This window comes from Myiozetetes cayanensis, unplaced genomic scaffold (assembly GCF_022539395.1).
Source record: "Myiozetetes cayanensis isolate MyiCay16 unplaced genomic scaffold, myiCay2020 scf1, whole genome shotgun sequence".
NCBI lineage: Eukaryota > Metazoa > Chordata > Aves > Passeriformes > Tyrannidae > Myiozetetes > Myiozetetes cayanensis.
Genome location: NW_026086604.1, coordinates 131,842,977 through 131,861,632, shown reverse-complemented (window position 1 = coordinate 131,861,632; position 18,656 = coordinate 131,842,977). Strand labels below are relative to the sequence as shown.

At 34.7% G+C, this 18,656-nt stretch overlaps 1 protein-coding gene across 1 annotated transcript in view; it reads right to left on the bottom strand.

Annotated features, from left to right (window-relative positions):
• Positions 1-18,656, bottom strand: part of MALRD1 (MAM and LDL receptor class A domain containing 1) — a 236,467-nt gene that overhangs the window by 84,819 nt on the left and 132,992 nt on the right. Inside the window, 2 exon segments of the mRNA XM_050325308.1 lie at positions 6,702-6,746; positions 6,749-6,881. Coding sequence (XP_050181265.1) covers positions 6,702-6,746; positions 6,749-6,881 — 178 coding nt within the window.

Sequence of the window (18,656 nt, the reverse complement as noted above, 5' to 3'; positions counted from 1 at the left end):
TATTATGGTTGTTAAAGGCTGCAGTGAACAAGACCTTGAGCTGTTTTGGAAAGCAGTGTGTAACTCAAGGTCAAGTACACTGAGCTGCTGTTTACCAAGAGTCTCATCTTTCCTCTGCAAGAGAAACACATGTACTTACGCAATAGTACACCACCACCATGTCAGGAGTATGAAATGAAACATGTAATGTATAGTCAATGGAAATGAGAATTTTTTTCCCATGGTTTGTCTTTTTTAGAAGTTTAAGTCCTTTCTGAGTAGGAATATTTTCAAATTACAGTTTAAAATTCACCTCTTTCTATTATTTGGTTTTTAAATTGTCATGTATATTGGGAGTACTTATGTCACTTCCCTCTTTCACAATGCTAGAGAGAGATAGCTTTATCTCTTTGGCGTCTGCAAGTGGTAAAAAAGAAGGGAGGAGAAGGGTAAAATATCAAGTGATGCTTTTGCAGAAAATTCTATTTCTTAGTAATTTTAAACATTTTCCAGCAGATAAAAATATCTCCTGAAGCAGTTTGACATGAGGTCTCTACTCCTTGGTCCTTTTTCCCCTCTCTGTCTCTTCTTTATCTTAATTCTAGTATAGAGCTACATTGAACCTCAGGAAGTTCAGCTGAACAGATTATTTTTAGAGCTTTTCAATGATATTTACCCTACAAAATGACTGTCAAGCTGTTGTTTCCACTGTGATATGGAATAAATCCAAACCACTCAATAAAAGCACTTTCTCTCCAGTTATCACGAATTTCTCAGCAGCATCTCATATGACTATTTTATTTTTTTAATACATGGACTTGTTTGGATGTGGTCGACAGGGGTCGTTGGGTCAGACCAAAGGAGTACAGCACACGGTGCAGGCTGCAATTATCTGCAACAAGGAGACACTTTCTCAGCTGAATGCTCTCCCTGGCTCTGCAGAATCATCACCAGATGTGAAACTCATCTTGGGTGTTATCTTGCATGAAGCACATGATGGGTTACAGAAGACCAACTGTTATATTCAGTTTGGCTCTACTGGAAGGGTGCCTACCTTCTTCAGTAACTTCACATGGAAATGAACTCAGACTGGGATGGTGGTCATGCTAGTACCACCTTTTTAGACAATGATTGTGAGTTAAAAAAAAGATTTAAAGTCCGTCCACCTCTACCCTGCATATTTTGCTAGTCATAAAAAGTCTTCTCTTGTGGCCCATTTGAAATATGTGGACTTAAGAAATCTACATCAGATATGAAGAGTAAGCAATATGTGAAGTAAATGTCAAAATTAAGATACTTTAAATTTATACTGGAAATTGCAACCACATGCTAGCAAATAAAGTATCTTTGGAGTCAGCAACTTTTCTTCACAATTTTCCCATGAGATAAATGGAAGCTTAAAAAGCCAGTGATGTTTCTTCATGAAAGATGAGGTAGAAGTTATAGCTTGTTTCTTTCTCTTCTTCAAAATATGTGGCAAATGACCTCATGTATTTCTCTATTAACAATCTGAGAGTGGCAAAAAGAAGGAAAGATGGTGAAGAAATCTTTGATTAAGCTCATACACTTTCTACATAATCTCAAACAGAAATAGTAACCCTAGTGTTACAGGTGTGTAAATGACTTCTGTACAGTGCAACAAAAACTAGAAAATTCTGATTTTCAAGCTGCTGAGATATTTCTCTTTTTTTTCCATTTTTTAATCTTTTCAAAGGAGATTATCAAATGCAATTCATTCCCTGAATCCAGACTATACAATATTTGCCTCTTCAGTAAAAATGAATTAATATTTTTCATGCATTTTCTGAAAGTCTTAATATTTAATGCTGCTTAAGCACTTGTGCATAACGTGACTTGTACAGGATCTCATGTCATCTTCCCCCAGTGTAACTGTGGCAGCCCTGGCAAGCTGAGTTGAGGGAGCCTGTATTTCCTCCAAATCTCTCCTGAGAACACTGACTCCTCCACTGGGTCCTTCGTACAAGGGCATTCAGGATGTCCTCTGGAAGACAGCTGTGGCTGATTTTCACATTGCCAAAAGGGAGATTATTTCTTGTCTAGAACTGAATTGCACATATTGGTATCCACTGTTGAGTGTAATGAGATCTGAGTTCAGTAAAATTTTCCCTCAAACGATAAAGTACATTCATGTTGATCTATGTTACACTAACACAAGTTAAGTTAAAGCTACCCAAAATTCTAGACTTCTTAAAATGATCTTTCTTTCTCCATAATGGAGATTCAATATGGATCAGCAATTTTTAAACTGACAGCTCACAATGAAATTGAAGAATAATTTCCCTCTAAAGACAAAATCCAAATATTAGACTAACAATTAAGAATTTTACCATTGATTTCAGCACATTTACTTAGAATTTTTAACCAGGTGATGTGATTCCAGTGTCACACATTAAAATACCCTGATAGTGACAAAAACAAGTGAAAGACATCTTGAATCACTAAAATATTTTGAAGGGAGAAAAAAAGAAAATATAAAAAAAAAAAACAAGTAACTGGACATACATTCTGTCTGAACACAAATCTATATCTTTCTCTGTTTGAATTCCCTTATCTCTCACTTCAGGTCCAGGTTTGTGCTGAATATTTCTGTTATAAGAGTTTGAACTTTTCTCAAGTGTCTGAGCAGAAGGAACTAAACTCTCCACTAAATGTAAAGCCTTGCATGATACATAGTTGAGGATTCAAAGAAAACATTGGCTTGCTTTAAAAATAAAAAAGCTGGCCTACACACCCAAACACTGGGATGTTTTAGTTGTTGTATCTCTGATCTGCAAAGCTAGGATAGAATTCTAATGAGAAAGGATTTCTCTTCTGAGACTTTCAAAGCTTCTTATTTATGAGGGCATGGAAGTAAAGTTGTTCAAAGGATTTCAGTACCTTCACCTATGGTCTTTGCCATAAACAGTAGGTGAGGAGGAAATACAAATATATGAGGAGAAAGGGGAAGAAAAAGTTTACTGCCAAGCAAAGCAAGCTTTATTATATTTTAAACAAAATTTCTTTTCCGTTGAACCCTAATTTTTAAAAACAAATAGTGAAAAATATTTTTTATGTTTGGTTGAAAATCCTCATATCACATGAGCTATGTAAATCAGAGCTAAGTGAAGAGCAGAGAGTTAATCCACCTCCATGCAGATACTCTAATGTTGTATACAGTTTATTTCTATAACACACTGTATGGAAGTAAGCTGAAGGAAAATATATGTACAATAAAATAAGTATTTAGATTTATTAAATGCTGCTATAATCATTGAATATTGCTATACCTCAGAAAATAGATGTGATATGCCCATGTTAAGAATCTCTCTTGAGTTACCTCTCTCTTCCCTTTTTACTGTCTTGAGCACATCATTTCTGCAAAGAGGCAATTATTTTATGGTTTTGACACTGTAAACCATGTTCCAGGAATACCATTCAATGGCTTCCAAAAGGACAGTATGTGAGGAGGAGGCTACCCCAAAATATTTGAAAGCTCCAGAATTGCTCTAACATTCATTTCCAACACTATAATCCATCTGCTGGGAAGCAGCTAAATATTCATTTTTTCCCCATGCAATTCTCATTTCAATTCTATTCTGTTTATTTAAAACCTGTCATTAAAGTTTTAATTATTTTCAATTATCCTCTATGTTTTTCTGCATGTGGTCTCTTCCCTGTTTATGTAATTAACATGTCCAGGGCATCCATAATATTGTGTAAGATTTTACTTTAGCATTATAAGTTCCAGTGGAAAATACAAATGTGGATTCTGTTACACTAGAGGACCCTGGCCATGTGTCTAGCTCAGCAATTCTACACCTAAAAATGCAGTTCATGGGTAAGTGCTCTAAATCAAGTCATTTTGTTGATAAGAAGGCCCTGACCCTTGTCTGGTTTGTATGCTACTCCTCTTCTTGAGTTTGCAATGGTAAGACTGTGTTTGCTGTCTTTTAGGTTTTTTTATAATAGACACAATAAAACTGTTCACCCTGTGCTGTAAAAAAAATGCAATCTATACATGACATGCTTTTTCTATCCTGAGTGCCCCAGGCTTGACTCAGATGGGAAATGTTATTTTTGAGAAACTGGCAAAATGTATTTTGCTTGTTTGTTCTACAAAGCTAAAGAATCAATAACAACAAGAATGAGAAAGGTCAGACCAGGCTCCTTTATGTCATCATGCCAACAGTAAGGTCAGCATACCAAAACTCTCGAGAAAATTAAGTAAGCAGGTCTCAACTTGTGGAGTAGAAGGCAAAAAATCATATACAAAACCAATGTGAAAGGCACTAAAGGCAACGAAATTATTCCCTTTTGACTTTGGTTTGAGCCTAAATGTCATCATACAGGCAGGAGAACCTGGGGGTAGTGATGGGATGGGGTGTGGGTTGGTTTTTCAGGTTTTGTTTGTTTATTTTGTTCTTTGACAGATAAGCATTTGCACAGATGCACATAGATACATTTAAAAAGCAAATATATGACAGGCCTCTGATCCTGCTGATAAGCAAAGGCATAAGCATAAACACATTCCCACAGGATACATACACATAAATTTTATTGTTAACCTTGCTGTACCTAGCATAGACTACCAGAGATGCTATAAGTGAACAATTCCTGATTGTATAAAGACTGCAGCTTATTAGACTGCAAAAAACAATGACCATGCAAGTGACAGTTCTGTAAAGGATTAGCATCTTGGGTCGCCAACTTTCTTAAATGAATCTCAAAAAAATTTGTCTTCCATATTGAGCGTCAACTTCACATTTCAAACTTTTATGAAAAAACCCTCCTCTGAATCCTACATCTTCATAAACAATAATTTTCCTGTACACAGGAATATTATTATGCTGAAGCTGTAAGTAAGTGAAAGCAGTGGGAGCACATTGTGCAACTGCTTTCCCAAAAGAGCTTCTTGTTGAAGCAGTGCTTCAAGTAGTTGCAACAAATAGTTGCTATTAAGTGATAAACCAGGCTACTTTCTGAGCTGTTTCACTGCAAAGGTATTTTAATGAAACACTGGTTATAAAACACTGTTAACATTCAGATTTTTAGGGCCAAAGACTAAAAGCAATGTAAATTTCAGCAGTCTTAACATTTTAAGAGATTTAAGATCCTTCATATGATAGCTTTCCAAATCCCGGTTGAAACAATTTCCTTTCTTGAAATGACAACTTTGTGGAATATTTCCAGTTGTGTTTGTATAATGTCCTTTTTCAGGTTATTATATAATGTATGGAACTAAGAATAAGAAGAAATGTTTTTACGTCATGTGAAGATATGTTGATACCATCTTTATGAACTTAACAGGGATATTACTTCTTCCTTAAAAAAAAAAAAAACCTTGGGATTTTAAATTTACTGAATATGTCATGAATCTGACTGTGAAATGAAGTGTCTAAATTGTTGTAGCCCCAAAATGGGACCGAATCCCAGAAATGTAGTTTAAATTAGACCCCACTGGTATGAATTAATACATGTGAACACAGCTGGCAGCAAATTGCAAGAGAGATCAGCATCAACTTTGTTACTCAAGATGAAAGAGGGATATTGACCTACCATCTCCTACCAGGGCATCCTTACTATCTACCTTTGTTCTTTGGAGAACAATCACATGCACAGCAATGGGGACAATGAAATATTTATAAAAAGCCCAAGAGGATCTCTAATGCTCATGTGCTTAGAAGAGCTTTTAAAAGTACATCTGCCTTACAGCTTTATTAAAGTTGAGTTCTGAAGAAAGTCCCGAGTTGTATCCAGTTTCCATTCTTTGATTTATACAACAGAACAATTTCTGAATGCAAAATCTTCATTTTTTCAGATGAACCTAGGTTGAAAGGTGCTCTCCAGAAGTTCACTTTTCATACTCAGTTGATAATGGGCATCCAGTCCATGGTATAAGATTAAAGCTTGCCCAAACAACTTCCCCAAAACTCCTACAGTGTTGATGTGTGGCATTAGTAATGATCACCTCACTCAAAAAATCCACTTATAATGTGTCAGTTTCCTACCAGATAGAAAGACCACTTTCTTTCCTGGCAGAGGCCAAGATCCACTCAGTATTTATCTTCTTTGTTTTGTTTTGTTTTGTTTTGTTTTGTTGTTTGTTGGGGTTTGTTGGGTTGTTTTGGTGGGGTTTTTTCATTTTTGTTTTGGGAGGGAGATTGGGTTTTTTACTTGTTTTGGTCTGTTGTTCTGTTTTAATAAAGGCCAACGCTGTTCCTATTTTAGCCCATGTCCACAAAAACATGAATTAAATAGAGTGAGTATCCTGTGAGGGAGTCAAAGGTTTTCTTTATTTTGCTGGCCTTTAACTCTTCAACTGAATTGGGGAAAAGAATATTGATAGTGGTTCATTTGTAGTCTCCACTCATTTTTATGGCAAAAGCCTTTATGATAAAATACACAGACCACAGGTTACACATGACATAATCTAACATAATTTATATTAAATGATTATATAAAGCATCAGAGACTCAATAACTTACCAATGAATTAAAGAAGGAAACTTCTTACACAAAACCAAATACATTAAGGAAACAAAAACTTAACCATTTCATGGCTTTTTCTACCACAATTTAGTGAACACTGCACTAATACAAGATTTTCTGTATGAGCAGAAAAAGGTATTTAAATTAGGAGTGGGAACAAATTAATTTAAAAACAAACAAGAACTTCCTACATCTCATGTAATATCCCTCTAGAAACTACTCTCTTGTACTTACCTATGGTGCAGTTTTTGAACTCTATGTCATCTATTGCTGCTCCCCTCCTAAGTCTCTGGTACGAATGCCTTCGAAGATAACTTCAAAATTCCTCAGCTTCCCCAAGGGTAATTCAGCTTTTTTCCACTCATAACCATGACTTCCTGATTCACTCCATATTTTCACAATGCCATCATCAGTCTGAAATTTGAATATAATTTGTATAATAATATACGTAATTATGGATTATCAAATACAAGATTTTTGGGAGAACAAAAAAACCAAACAGAAAGAAGACTGGGAGACACTCATTCAGTTTTGTCAACAATTGGTAAACAGATGATTTGCTAGGATAATGGTAGTAAATGTAGTGAAATTAGATGATTACTGTACAAATAACATAACCAGAGTCTCGGTAGAGAAATTACTACGCCTATGATTGAACTGCAAAACAATCTAATTTGGTAGAGTTGTATTTAACTTTATATAATACTGTTCTTTGTTTTTAGAATATATTACTGTATGCAAGGCTACTCAACCTTTTTAAAATTAATGTATCTAAAGTAGAATCTTTAAGAAGTTGTGACAATGATGCTATAAGGAAAAACAAAAAGAAGATGATAAATTTAGTACAGTTTATTTGAAAGTAATTAAGAGCCTTCTGCCTTTCAAGTATGCTAGTATATTTTAAAGCTTTTCTTTAAACATCCTATCACATTACCTAACTGGCAAGTCAGCAGCAAACAACATTCTTCATTTTTTAATAGTAATATTAGAATGCAGACAAGCCAATTTCACTTGCTGTGAAGGGATTACACATATGTATGACAATATCAAAAGTAAATATTTGCAAGAGTTCTGTATATGTCTAAATTCGTTTTTCTTTATGATTGTGTGAATAATCATCCAAACTGTAAATAAGAAAAATTTTTTCTACTCTTTTCTTATCAAAAGCCAGCAGTACTCCAGCTAGCGTTAAGAAAGGACTGTGTGATGCATCCAACAGCTAAGTACAATGCATAACAAAGGTTCTAAGACAATAGTACATGAACAAGCAAAATCTAGGGAAAATAGAGACAGCAATAAAATATGCAAAGAGGAAAATTAATTACATTTCTTTATCCATAGTGAACCTGTTAGATCAGATTTATGTTAATAAGATTGTCTTATGCATATTTATGATGAGAAAATGAATCTTGGTGCTTTAGGTATTGTATTCTGAATAAGAAAGTTCAGGCAAGCATGGACAAAAATATTACATTAGTTGTTTTTGAATCAGGGAACTCATAGAATTGTTGATATATTTTAGAAGAAAGTCTTCAGACCTACTAAGGCATAGAGACACTTGAAATGTGTCTTGGCAAGGGTGTTCTGGAATATCATAATTAACTGTAAAACAATTTTTGAAAACAATGACAACTTTAAAATATTAAGTAGGAAAAAAACAACACAGGGAAGAGTTTCCATAACTGTATGTGGCACGTGTATTTAACTATGTAAAACCATAGATATCCAGCTGAATAACTATTTCTGCACATAACTAATGATGGTGGACCAGTGGTAATAGCACCCCTTTATAAGTCATGATGTCTGAGCACTGCAAGTACCAGGGGAGAGTTTAGGCATTGCTTCTTCAGTTACTTCTCCATGGTTTAAAGCCAATGACACAGTACAATAAAGTGAAAACAATATAACAGGATCTCACTGGTGCTTTGCACCACTATTTCCAGAGTTGATGACAAGTGCTTCATTTTCTCAACGTACGTCTCCAGTGAGACTCTTGATTCTATGTGCCATCACACCAGGAGCCCATTTTTTAATAGAATCATAGTATCATAGATTATCTCAAGTTGAAAGGGACCCATTGCAATCATCAAATCCAAATCCTTGCTTCTTGCAGAACTACCTAAAACTACACCATGACTAAGAGCATTGTCCAGATGCTCCTTGAATTTAGACAGGCTTTCTGCTTTGACCACTTCCCCAGGGAGCCTGTTCCATTGAAGAAGCCCCTTTCGAGCCTATAATCAATGCATTTAAGGGGGAGTGGAATCAGAACAAGCGTAAGACCTTTTCTAAAACTTCCATGAACATTTCAACGTAGAAGCACAGCTTAGAAGACTCTGTATTAACACTGTACTCAGAGCAGATACAGTAATTGAAGTTGATTTTAACAGTGGTAAAACAATGTGGTAAATCTATTTTAATGTTACTCTTATTATTCCTGTCCATCAAATATGTATTCAACAATTTAACTTAATTATTCCAGTAACTCAGCAATATATATACCATTGATTCTTATATTTTTTAATAACCTCCAAAAGAATATTACTTATTATTGAGATAATTTGTTTAGTGTGCAAACATCTTCCACCTGTTCATGACATGAATAAAATGGATGGTTATGCTGAGTTACATTTGGTCTTAAGGTCTCCAACACAGAATACAAAAAACCAAACTTGGTAAAGAAGCACTTTTAAATATTTAATCCATTTGTTGTATCTAGAGCCTCTTCTGTCTGCACTTGAGAATTTTTTTGAGTATTAATAATATTAAAAAATATTATTGATGTTAAATTACTGATCAGTTTTACAAAAGTAGCTCAGTGCTGTGTATTAGTGGTGAATTTAGGAAACTTAAAATGAAATGTATAATAACAATAATAATAAATGATAAGGGACTTCCTTTACATTCATACATTTAAAGAAGATAGAAAAATTCAAAATTTGTATCTTTCCAAATATTAAGCCCAAATCTATAAAAAAATTACCTGTATTTAAGTTTGGATGAATGGAAGCCAGTGGAGCATTTTAAAATACAGAGATATAAATATTTATGTAAAATCTGGAAATGGTAAATGTTGCACAGTTAACCAGAGTATGGGCCTTGTGTGCTGTTAGCTGAATTTTGATTGATTTCACGTTGTATTTTATTACATGACATTCTGTTCAGGCTTGTGTTATGTTTATCACATCAGTTTCTGAGTGAAGGATGCTGCAAGTAACAAGGGATACTGATCACATATATCTTTAGAAATAACCACATAAAAATGTTGTAGCAGTCAATTTGTATATGGTATCATAGCCATAAAATATCAAATCTTTATGCAATTACAGGCTCTGGGGCATTTGTTCTATACAGTGAGACATGGAAATACTTTTTGTTAGGAATAACTTTTTCCAAATAGGAAATTTATGGCAGTCCCTGTGCACTTCACAAATTCTTGAATATGAGTACACAAATAAAATACAAAAGAGACATTTCTCTTCCTGTCTGGGTTCCACAGTAGGAGTTCCTATACAACAGCAGCTCTTCATAAAGCACGAAAAGCTGGTTTTTCACTTGCTCAACTATCGCTCTACATTCCAAAGTGGAAAGCATCCTCATCTGCTGCATAACAGCATGAAGGCTGTTCCAATCCAGAGTGCAAAGCCCCTTCAAAGACATAAGCCCTACACACTGTCTGCCTGAAACATCCAAGGAGAGGTGGGAAAGGAAGAGACAAGCAGGAAGCTTGGCTCTCCTCTTTTCCCCAGGCCCAGACAGTGAAGCTGCCTTGGCTCAGGGGTGTAAGCTATGCACTTTTTCGTGATACATCCTTGTCATGAGAGGGTCAGAGTTTGTAAGCTTTGCAGACTCCATTTCATGAATTACTGTTTTGTTTTCTGCATTTTCCATCCATTTAATCTGTGTTGTGCTTTGGCATTTCTTTCATACCTTTGGAATCTGTTTGCTTCTAAAACAAACATAAATATGTCCTGAGGTAGCAAAAACATTAGTCTGTGCTTTGACCTGCCTATTGCATCCAAAAATCCTTCGATCTTTTTCACCGCCATATACATGTATTAACGTAAAGGAGAGATATGTAAAATAACAAGAAGAAATGTGTCAGGGTAGAGGAGGCTGGAGGCCACAGTGTTGCCTTTCTTTCTGTTTTTAAGAGGCTGTTCTGCTACTGACTCCTGCTCATACTGAGTGTCTAGATTGCTGTTCAACCTGGGTTGGTTGAAGGCAAAAGGCCCAGTCAAACTCTACGTTCCAACAGGCTGATAAAAGATTGCCAAGACCTGTGGTTTTGGTGGATACTATCAGTGCTGCCTGTATGTGGGGGGGCTGATTGTGTTGGCTGTCTCTCAGAGTGGAAATCTCATTTTCCAGTTACCTTGCAGAAATCTCACTGCATGTAGGCATGATGCAGACAGAAAGAGTTAACGAGGATTATTTGTGGGTTATACCTATAAGCTTTATAGAATGAGCTGACCACAGGGTATGAGAGAAGAACGCTTCCTAGTTTAGCATGTGTATTTCTACTTTGGACTTACTTCTTCCCGGCGTGTGGTCCACTATTTGTTAGTGTAGACTACTAGCAAGCAATACCTCTGGAAAAAAACTTTGGAAAGTTCCTCAGAACATAATTTTTACAACCTGTTTTGAAAGTCTGTACCTTTTTCCCTAAACCTGAGAAATTCTCAAAGTCTAATGTTAATGACAGATGACCTAAAAAAAATTTTCAATTCTTTCCAAAAATACAGACCAAGACCACCAAAACCAAACGGTGTTTTCATTTAAGGCCCTGAAAAGTTATTATTAATTGCACGTCACTGCCCTCTATGGGTTGAACGTAGCCAAAGGTCAGGTTGAGGTGAGGAGCCATCATTGAGGAAAACTTAACAGCAAAGGGCATGTTTTTGCATCGACAGCACATCATGCTGAGCAATAAACCCTGTCAGAAAGTGGCAGAATTATTTCTAAGATGACCTTAACCTGTTTAGATCTGTAGGTCTATGAGCCTAGCTATATTGGAAAATTAATATTCATATTCAGGGGATTTTTTATCTGCTTCCTGATAGTCTGAGGGGAATTATTTCTTAATGGTTTCATTCCATTGCAGTTCAGAATCTTTCTCATGCTTGTCTTATCTGAAGAATGATCTAAAGTGTTTATAGCCTCTCTTCTGAACACTTGAGGGGGAAGGTATAACTTAGTAGGCTCAATATCCTCATTAATTCACCTGGGGATTTCTCTGTCTTAGAATTCCTTTAATTTTGTAGCTGAGTTTAATATTTTTCCTATGCAGCAGAGAGTACCATTATTCTCAAGGCTACATTTCTAGTAGAGTGAGAACAATATTAGAAACTGGTTCCAAAGCATGAAAGATCAGCATGTGATTTTGCATTACAAGATGTTGCAAAGAAACTTCTTACGAATACACTTTCTTTCAGAACAATACACTAAATATTCCAGATGCAATTATAAAGATTCTTCTATGAGACAATCTCCCTCGTTGCATTTGCAGTATAACAGAAATGAAACAGAGATTTTGCTCGTGATCTGCACCTCTCCTTCTATTCATGTTCTGAGCTGGGTTCAGAATATTTCCCTGGTTCATTTGCATCAGATATTTATTTCAGCAGAGCCACAGGAAATGAAGCAGAGCTTACCAAGAGGATGGAGGCAATGAAAACATTTGCTAAATATTCTAGGACTCTTCAAAGCAAATATACTTGAGGGCTTTTTAATCAGAGGCAGAATGTTTTCAAATGACTCATCAAAAAAATATTAACTGTTTATTATTAATACCAATAACATACTTTCTAGATTCACTATATCAAAAGACTCCTCTTTCTGCAGGACCTTTCAGACTTTTGAGAGCAGTAAAACTCTTTTTACATGCACCCTTAAACAATTAGGAGAAGGACTTCTCTCCTCCAGTTCCTTTGAAAACTGGATCTTCCTGGCAAGCTGTAACCATCCAGAATCTTTTACACAGGATATATTTTATGCAAAGCACAGAAAAAATAGCATAAAATGAGCAAAATGTGACTTTAACTCTCACTGCTCTTTTCTCTAGCTTCTCTTTTCTCTGTTCTACAGGAGCATTTCAGGAGGGCAGTTTACTTTTCAGGCATTTATTCTTGGTTTAGAATCAGATGTATTTTCATGGTGTGCAAATGACTCTAATTATTAAACTTGATCTTCTTAATGAAGTTTTACTTTCCTTGGTGTGATATCATCATTAAAGCCTTTTCATGGTTGTCCAAGTAGTTTAAAGATGAATATTCCATGATGTGGTGTGTTCTTTCCATGCTTTCTCCACTTTTCAACAAGGAGTGGAGTGCAGTCCAGCATTTTACATGTACATCAAAGAAACAGGAGACAGAAGAAAAGTCACAACTTTTCCTTATTTTTCCATATTTTAATTACCTTTTCTATGAATCTTTATAATTCCACATGATGGAACAATTAATATCTTTGCTGATACTTCTAATATTATTTATCTACTTATTTCGGTTTCATTGCTTGAGAATGACTCCAATTTTGAGCAGGTTCTGAGCACCTTCCTTATAGATTTGAGCTGTTTCTACCTCTGCACTGCAGTACACAGAATATTTGCTTATTTTTAAAGACCTCACTTCCTAGGATTAAGTCCTTCATATATATCTTGAAACAAAAGTACAATAAAGTACAATAAAACTGAAGACTTATGCTGTATAGCAGAATCTCTTTAAATAAAAATGCTATTATTGTGTCTCCTTCACCTAAAGGTGTTTTCAAAGTACATGACAGATTCTATCTTTCTTCATTTCTCACTGATTTTCTCTTAAAACTTCCTAAAAGAGTATTGTTTAGGTTACTTGAAAAAAATAACTTAACCCTACATAGTTTGACCTTATATTTCATTCAAGAAGAAAAAAGCTTTACATCAGATAAATGCATGCAGAATATCAAATTATCAAAAGTGTTAAAATCACTCAAAGAATGAACTGAAGTCAAGATTTGTTCATCCAAGACTTGAATTTTAAGTTAACATTTTCTTTCCCATTCTCCTGTTTCCTTTGTTTCCTTGTTTACTCTCTTCTCTCTTCTATCTTTTCTTCATGATGACATGAAGAAAAGATGTCTTCTGGCACACTTGTCAATCTCCAGTCTGATAATGATTGAGTACAAACAGTTCAGTGGCACTTTATAACAGAACTACTTAAAATAATTCAGCTACTTTATTTTAGAGAAAGACACTTCGTGTGCTAAGTGTAAGGTTGATAAGTGTATAGAAACAAACCAAAAAAAGCATTTGCACATGTTGTTGCTAATGAAGGAAAATCTGGGCACAGTAGTAGTTATTTATTGCTTTGCCCTTAGCTACTGTTTTGAAAATTTTGCTTCTTATTAAGTAACCCACAGAGACTTGTGTTTAAGATTACCATTACATTAAGAAAATTGCTGCTAATTATCAGAGCGTTAAAGCTCTGCATTAAACATATAATTCCAAAATTATTAAGTCTATCTAGAATAACTCTGAAACAAATAGAAACAACTTCAACATAGGAGGTGGTTTTAAACTCACAGTTTACACCTTCTGTCACTAAACTGAAGGATGCTGAGGGATGTACACTGAGGGATTCTGAATTATTCAACAAACTGAGGTAGCAAAAAGTGAAGAAACATCAAAACTCAGACAATAGAACTGCAACAATCTACAGAGTAATGGTCCCTAAAGGTAGGAACAAGTTAGTGATGAGTATGCAACAGCGTGAGTTTTACTTCAGGGATATGAGCTTGCTCAAGTTCTGATGACTTCAATGAAGATTCATAATTCTCAGCAATGCAAAGAATACCTAAAAATCAGTTTCTCTCTAAATTATATTTCGGCAGGAACCAGAAACACTATACCTCTGCCTTCAATAAAAAACACTTGAAAAAGAAACATCAAGCTCATCAAATGATATTTGAGAAATTATTTGATTCAGGTAAAATGTACATTGCCTAAGTACATTAGCAGGCATGAAAATTTGGTTTCACTCTTAAGGATAGATTGAAAAAAATCACATAATTGCATTTGCACGGTGCGTTATAGAAAGAAGGAAAACAGCAAGATGAAACACTGATATTTCAGCCTCCAAGCCTTTTGTTACAGTCTGTGTAGTAGTCTCAGTAAGTTTTCATAAGAGTTAATGACAAAGTCCAGCCATCCACCTCTTTCATTTCCTCCTTTGTGTAAAGCATTAAGATGATTTTCACTCTCTGAAATATCTTTTCCCCAATTCTCATTTCCAATATTAACAAGACTATAATAAAGGATTATATATTTCAGAAAAAACCCAAACATATGCATTTTTATGAACAAATTAGATACATGAAAGAATACTACTGATGAAATTAATTTTTTAAAATGCACCACTTTTGGAATTCTAGTGGAATCTCATAGTAAATTCCCTCAGAGCATCAAAAGGCACTAACAGCCCACCCTGCCATGGGTGCCAGCACTTGAAATATTTTTGGGAGCTAAATGGTAAGACTCTTGTTTCTTTATTGCTGTAAGCACTGAGATGAGAAAAGTCAGTCTGAAAAAATGCTTTAAAAAAAGTCACTAGTAATTCACCTGGAGACATGATTTTGTTTTGAGCGGGTACACATTCCAAGGAATGACAATTAAATTGCTCATTAGCAAAGATGATGTTATACTTTACAACCACTTATTTTGGAAATCTCTAATGGGTAGGCAAGAATAATTTATTGATTTTCTATCAATTGTTCTGTGTACACCACTTTCTTAAAACTTTGATTTATCCTGTCGCAACTATTAAATCTCTTAGAATTCCTTACAGCCAGAGTTCATTTATAATCAAGGAAACTCTTCTGACATTTGCATCCTTCTACATTCCCACGATACTATTTCCATCAAATATATTTTATGTGCTTAGGTTCTTGAAATATATCTTCATTCTATATGTTATCCTTACCTATTAAAGAGAGAAATAAAGTAAATCCTCTTTGTAAAAGAAGATCTGTTAGGTACATTGTACTACTTCATCCTCTTCTCATTTCCTAGCCCTCCCAGCCCTTATTTCTACTCAAATGCAAACATTTCTTCTTCATTTCCTATCATAATCCACCTTTGTTTGATTTTGGGTTTTAGGTAGCTTAAAGGATACAATTTTGATTGCTTGGATTACATTTTTTTCCTTCAGTTCTATTGCTAAGACTGAGTAACAATAAGCATCGAAGACGTTTTGTAAGACTATTAGCAATAGTTTCAAGCAACTCAGTCTCATTTTGTCTCAAACTTTGTCACTCTTTGTTTTCATCACATTTTACACATCTCCTCAGATGTTTCCCCATCTCAATGTTGAGGAAACTGTAATTTTTATAAAAACCAAAGCTTGAAAGAGAAATAATCACAGTTACAAAACTTCTAGGAAGACTCTGGACAACTGTTACAACACTCCATAGTTCCAAGCAAGGACAGTGTGCTAAACTCTGTGCAATGATAGATTCCTTGGTTTAAAAGACAAAAGTAAAACCTTTACTTGTACTGACTACTTATAAAAAAAACAGACGATATAGAGTAAGAGATAGAACAGTTTATGAATGAAGATCATAAAAAGTTATCTGCAGAAATGAGACAACCTCAAATCTGTCATGTTTTTGCTGCTATAGGGAATACTCTGAATACCATATTGAAAGATGAGAGGCAAAATCTCTCATCAAATTTCAGCTTCTTACTATACAGCTTAAACTCTTTAACTCATCTTCTACTTTTGTTTTGAGGGAGGGGAATTGTTTGTTGGATTTTAGTTTTTTTTGTTCTGATTTGTTTTCAGGGTTTTGGTTTGGTTTAGCTTTTCAGCCATGAACATTTTCCTTTGTCAGCTTGGACATGGAATAAGAGAAGGAATATGAACTTGTCCAAGTAGGAGATTCATATACCTAATAACTCTAGAACCAGTAATGACATCCATGATGCATTTTGATCTCAGAGCACCCACCAGCAAGGATGATGGCATTACACAGGCCCCTGAGTGTCTTGGAAAGTCTGTGCACATGACCAGCCACAGTGAAACTGGGACATGGGTAAACTCACATCTCAGGTCCACAGATCAGACCAGATACTGCCAATGTGTATTTGTTCAGGATGTCTTTTAGAGGGATGGTGAAGCAACTTTCTTTTCACATGTCATGGATCAAAGTATTGTTCGAACAACACAGTGGGCAGGCAGAAGTTGTGCTGATGGGACTATCTTTTCTCCTCTGACACTTTGACAGATGTTGACAGATGTTTACTAAGGTCAGAAGCACTTTTCTATTTGCAATGTCACAGTGTTTACAAAATCAGTTCAACAAAGTGGAAATTATGGAATCAGTCTGTGTTAAAGTCCAGTGTGAAGATTTGTTCATGAAGAATTAAAGAATTGTCATTACAGCTGCCTTGAAAAATAAAACCCCCAAGACAAAACCAATTCAGCTGAAAAAAAGCATCTGGAATCTTTCAGAGATTTTGTTTGTTTTAATCAATATTTCAATTTATCATTGCAATTCAACTCTGATTCCATCTTGATTCTATATATAAAACTGAATGGAAAAAGTGGGAAAATGTCTTTACAGGGATTCTGCTGAGGGAAAAATAAAAAAGAAATTATAAAATAAAGGAAAAAGAAGTACATATATCTGATGAAAATAAAACAAACCTAATAAGAAAAAGTAAGGTTTCTTTAGGCAGGACAATAAAATTAAAATATCAGTAATAATTCTTAAGACTGGCAATAGTAATTCTTAATTCTTGGACCCTGTTATTAAAACTTTTAAGGTTTTACTAAATATTTACTCTGTCTCTTCAAAGTGAAAAACCTGCAGGACAAGGATCGACATGATTATTCTCTACTCATCTTTAAAGAGCATCATATGCTTTTTTAGATGTATGAAAGAATGATTAGTGTCAGTCAAGTGTCATCCCTACTTTGATGTAGTGGGATGTTCACTGGGATATAACTCCATTTCTTTCTTTGTGGTACCTATTATAAAGCCTATTTGTATTCTATTAGAATATTCTTTTCAATTGGATTGTAGGTTTTGGGCTTGTAGAAATATAGAAAAGACCCTCTAGGGTATCAAATGAACTGGACAGCCCCAGGGAACTCAAAACAGTAAGGCTAGGAAAAACATAGTAAGCTCTTTATATAGTCAAAGCTCAGTTAAGTGCTTTTATCTTTACTGAATTGATCCTGAGCAATGAGACATTAAGAGAAATATTCAAGTTCTGTCTCTATAGGATCTGATGGATATTTATTCTTAGAAAGCATTGAGAAACAGACATCTGATTTAATTTATTAATCTGCAATTATGAAATATATTGTCTACAAACTAAGGGTTTTCCTGGCTGACTGATATAATAATAATAATAATAATAATAATAATAATAACAACAACAACAACAATAACAACAACAACAACAACAATAATAATAATTTATTTTCCTACTTCTCTATCCAGTGGTGACCCCCTAGTATGTTTAAGGATATATAAAATTATAATTATATAAATATTTATAGTATGGTAAGGATATATAAGACAAAAGTTTGCAAACAAACTCATGAGATTTTTTTGTTTGCATTGCCAGAACAGATATTAAGTATTTACATACAAATGCAAAAATATTTACTGAAATATCCAAAATTCACATACTTATTCAGTGGCATTCCTGATGGTAGCCAATATTACTCATTGAAAGATACAGTATATAGTTACAGGCCTACAGGAAGATATATGGAAAATAATAGACACCTTTCCTCTTATAGATGCTTGTTTTACAATGAGATAAATCATACTCAAGAATTTCTTTGGCTTGGTGAGTAAAAACCCACTATCACCAGAAAAAGGCTAGAGTGACTGCAGCAGTGGCTGCAGCTCTGGAGGCATCTATGACTTTAAAAATAGGAATCCCACTCAGATTGGAAAAAATGTATTTTAACTGCAGGTCTTGTGACCTTAACATATTTCTTAGAAATCTCCCTACTGGATAAAATGCAAAAATCTCTTTCTAAGATGCCTTTCCTGTGGTAACATAGACATAATTTTCCAGATAAAGGCAAAATAACTGAACTGAAAACAAACATGGGAACAAGCATCAGCCACAATTCAAACATGTACAGCACAATTTTTAATACTCTTCAACCTGTCAAAAAATAAGGATAGAACTAA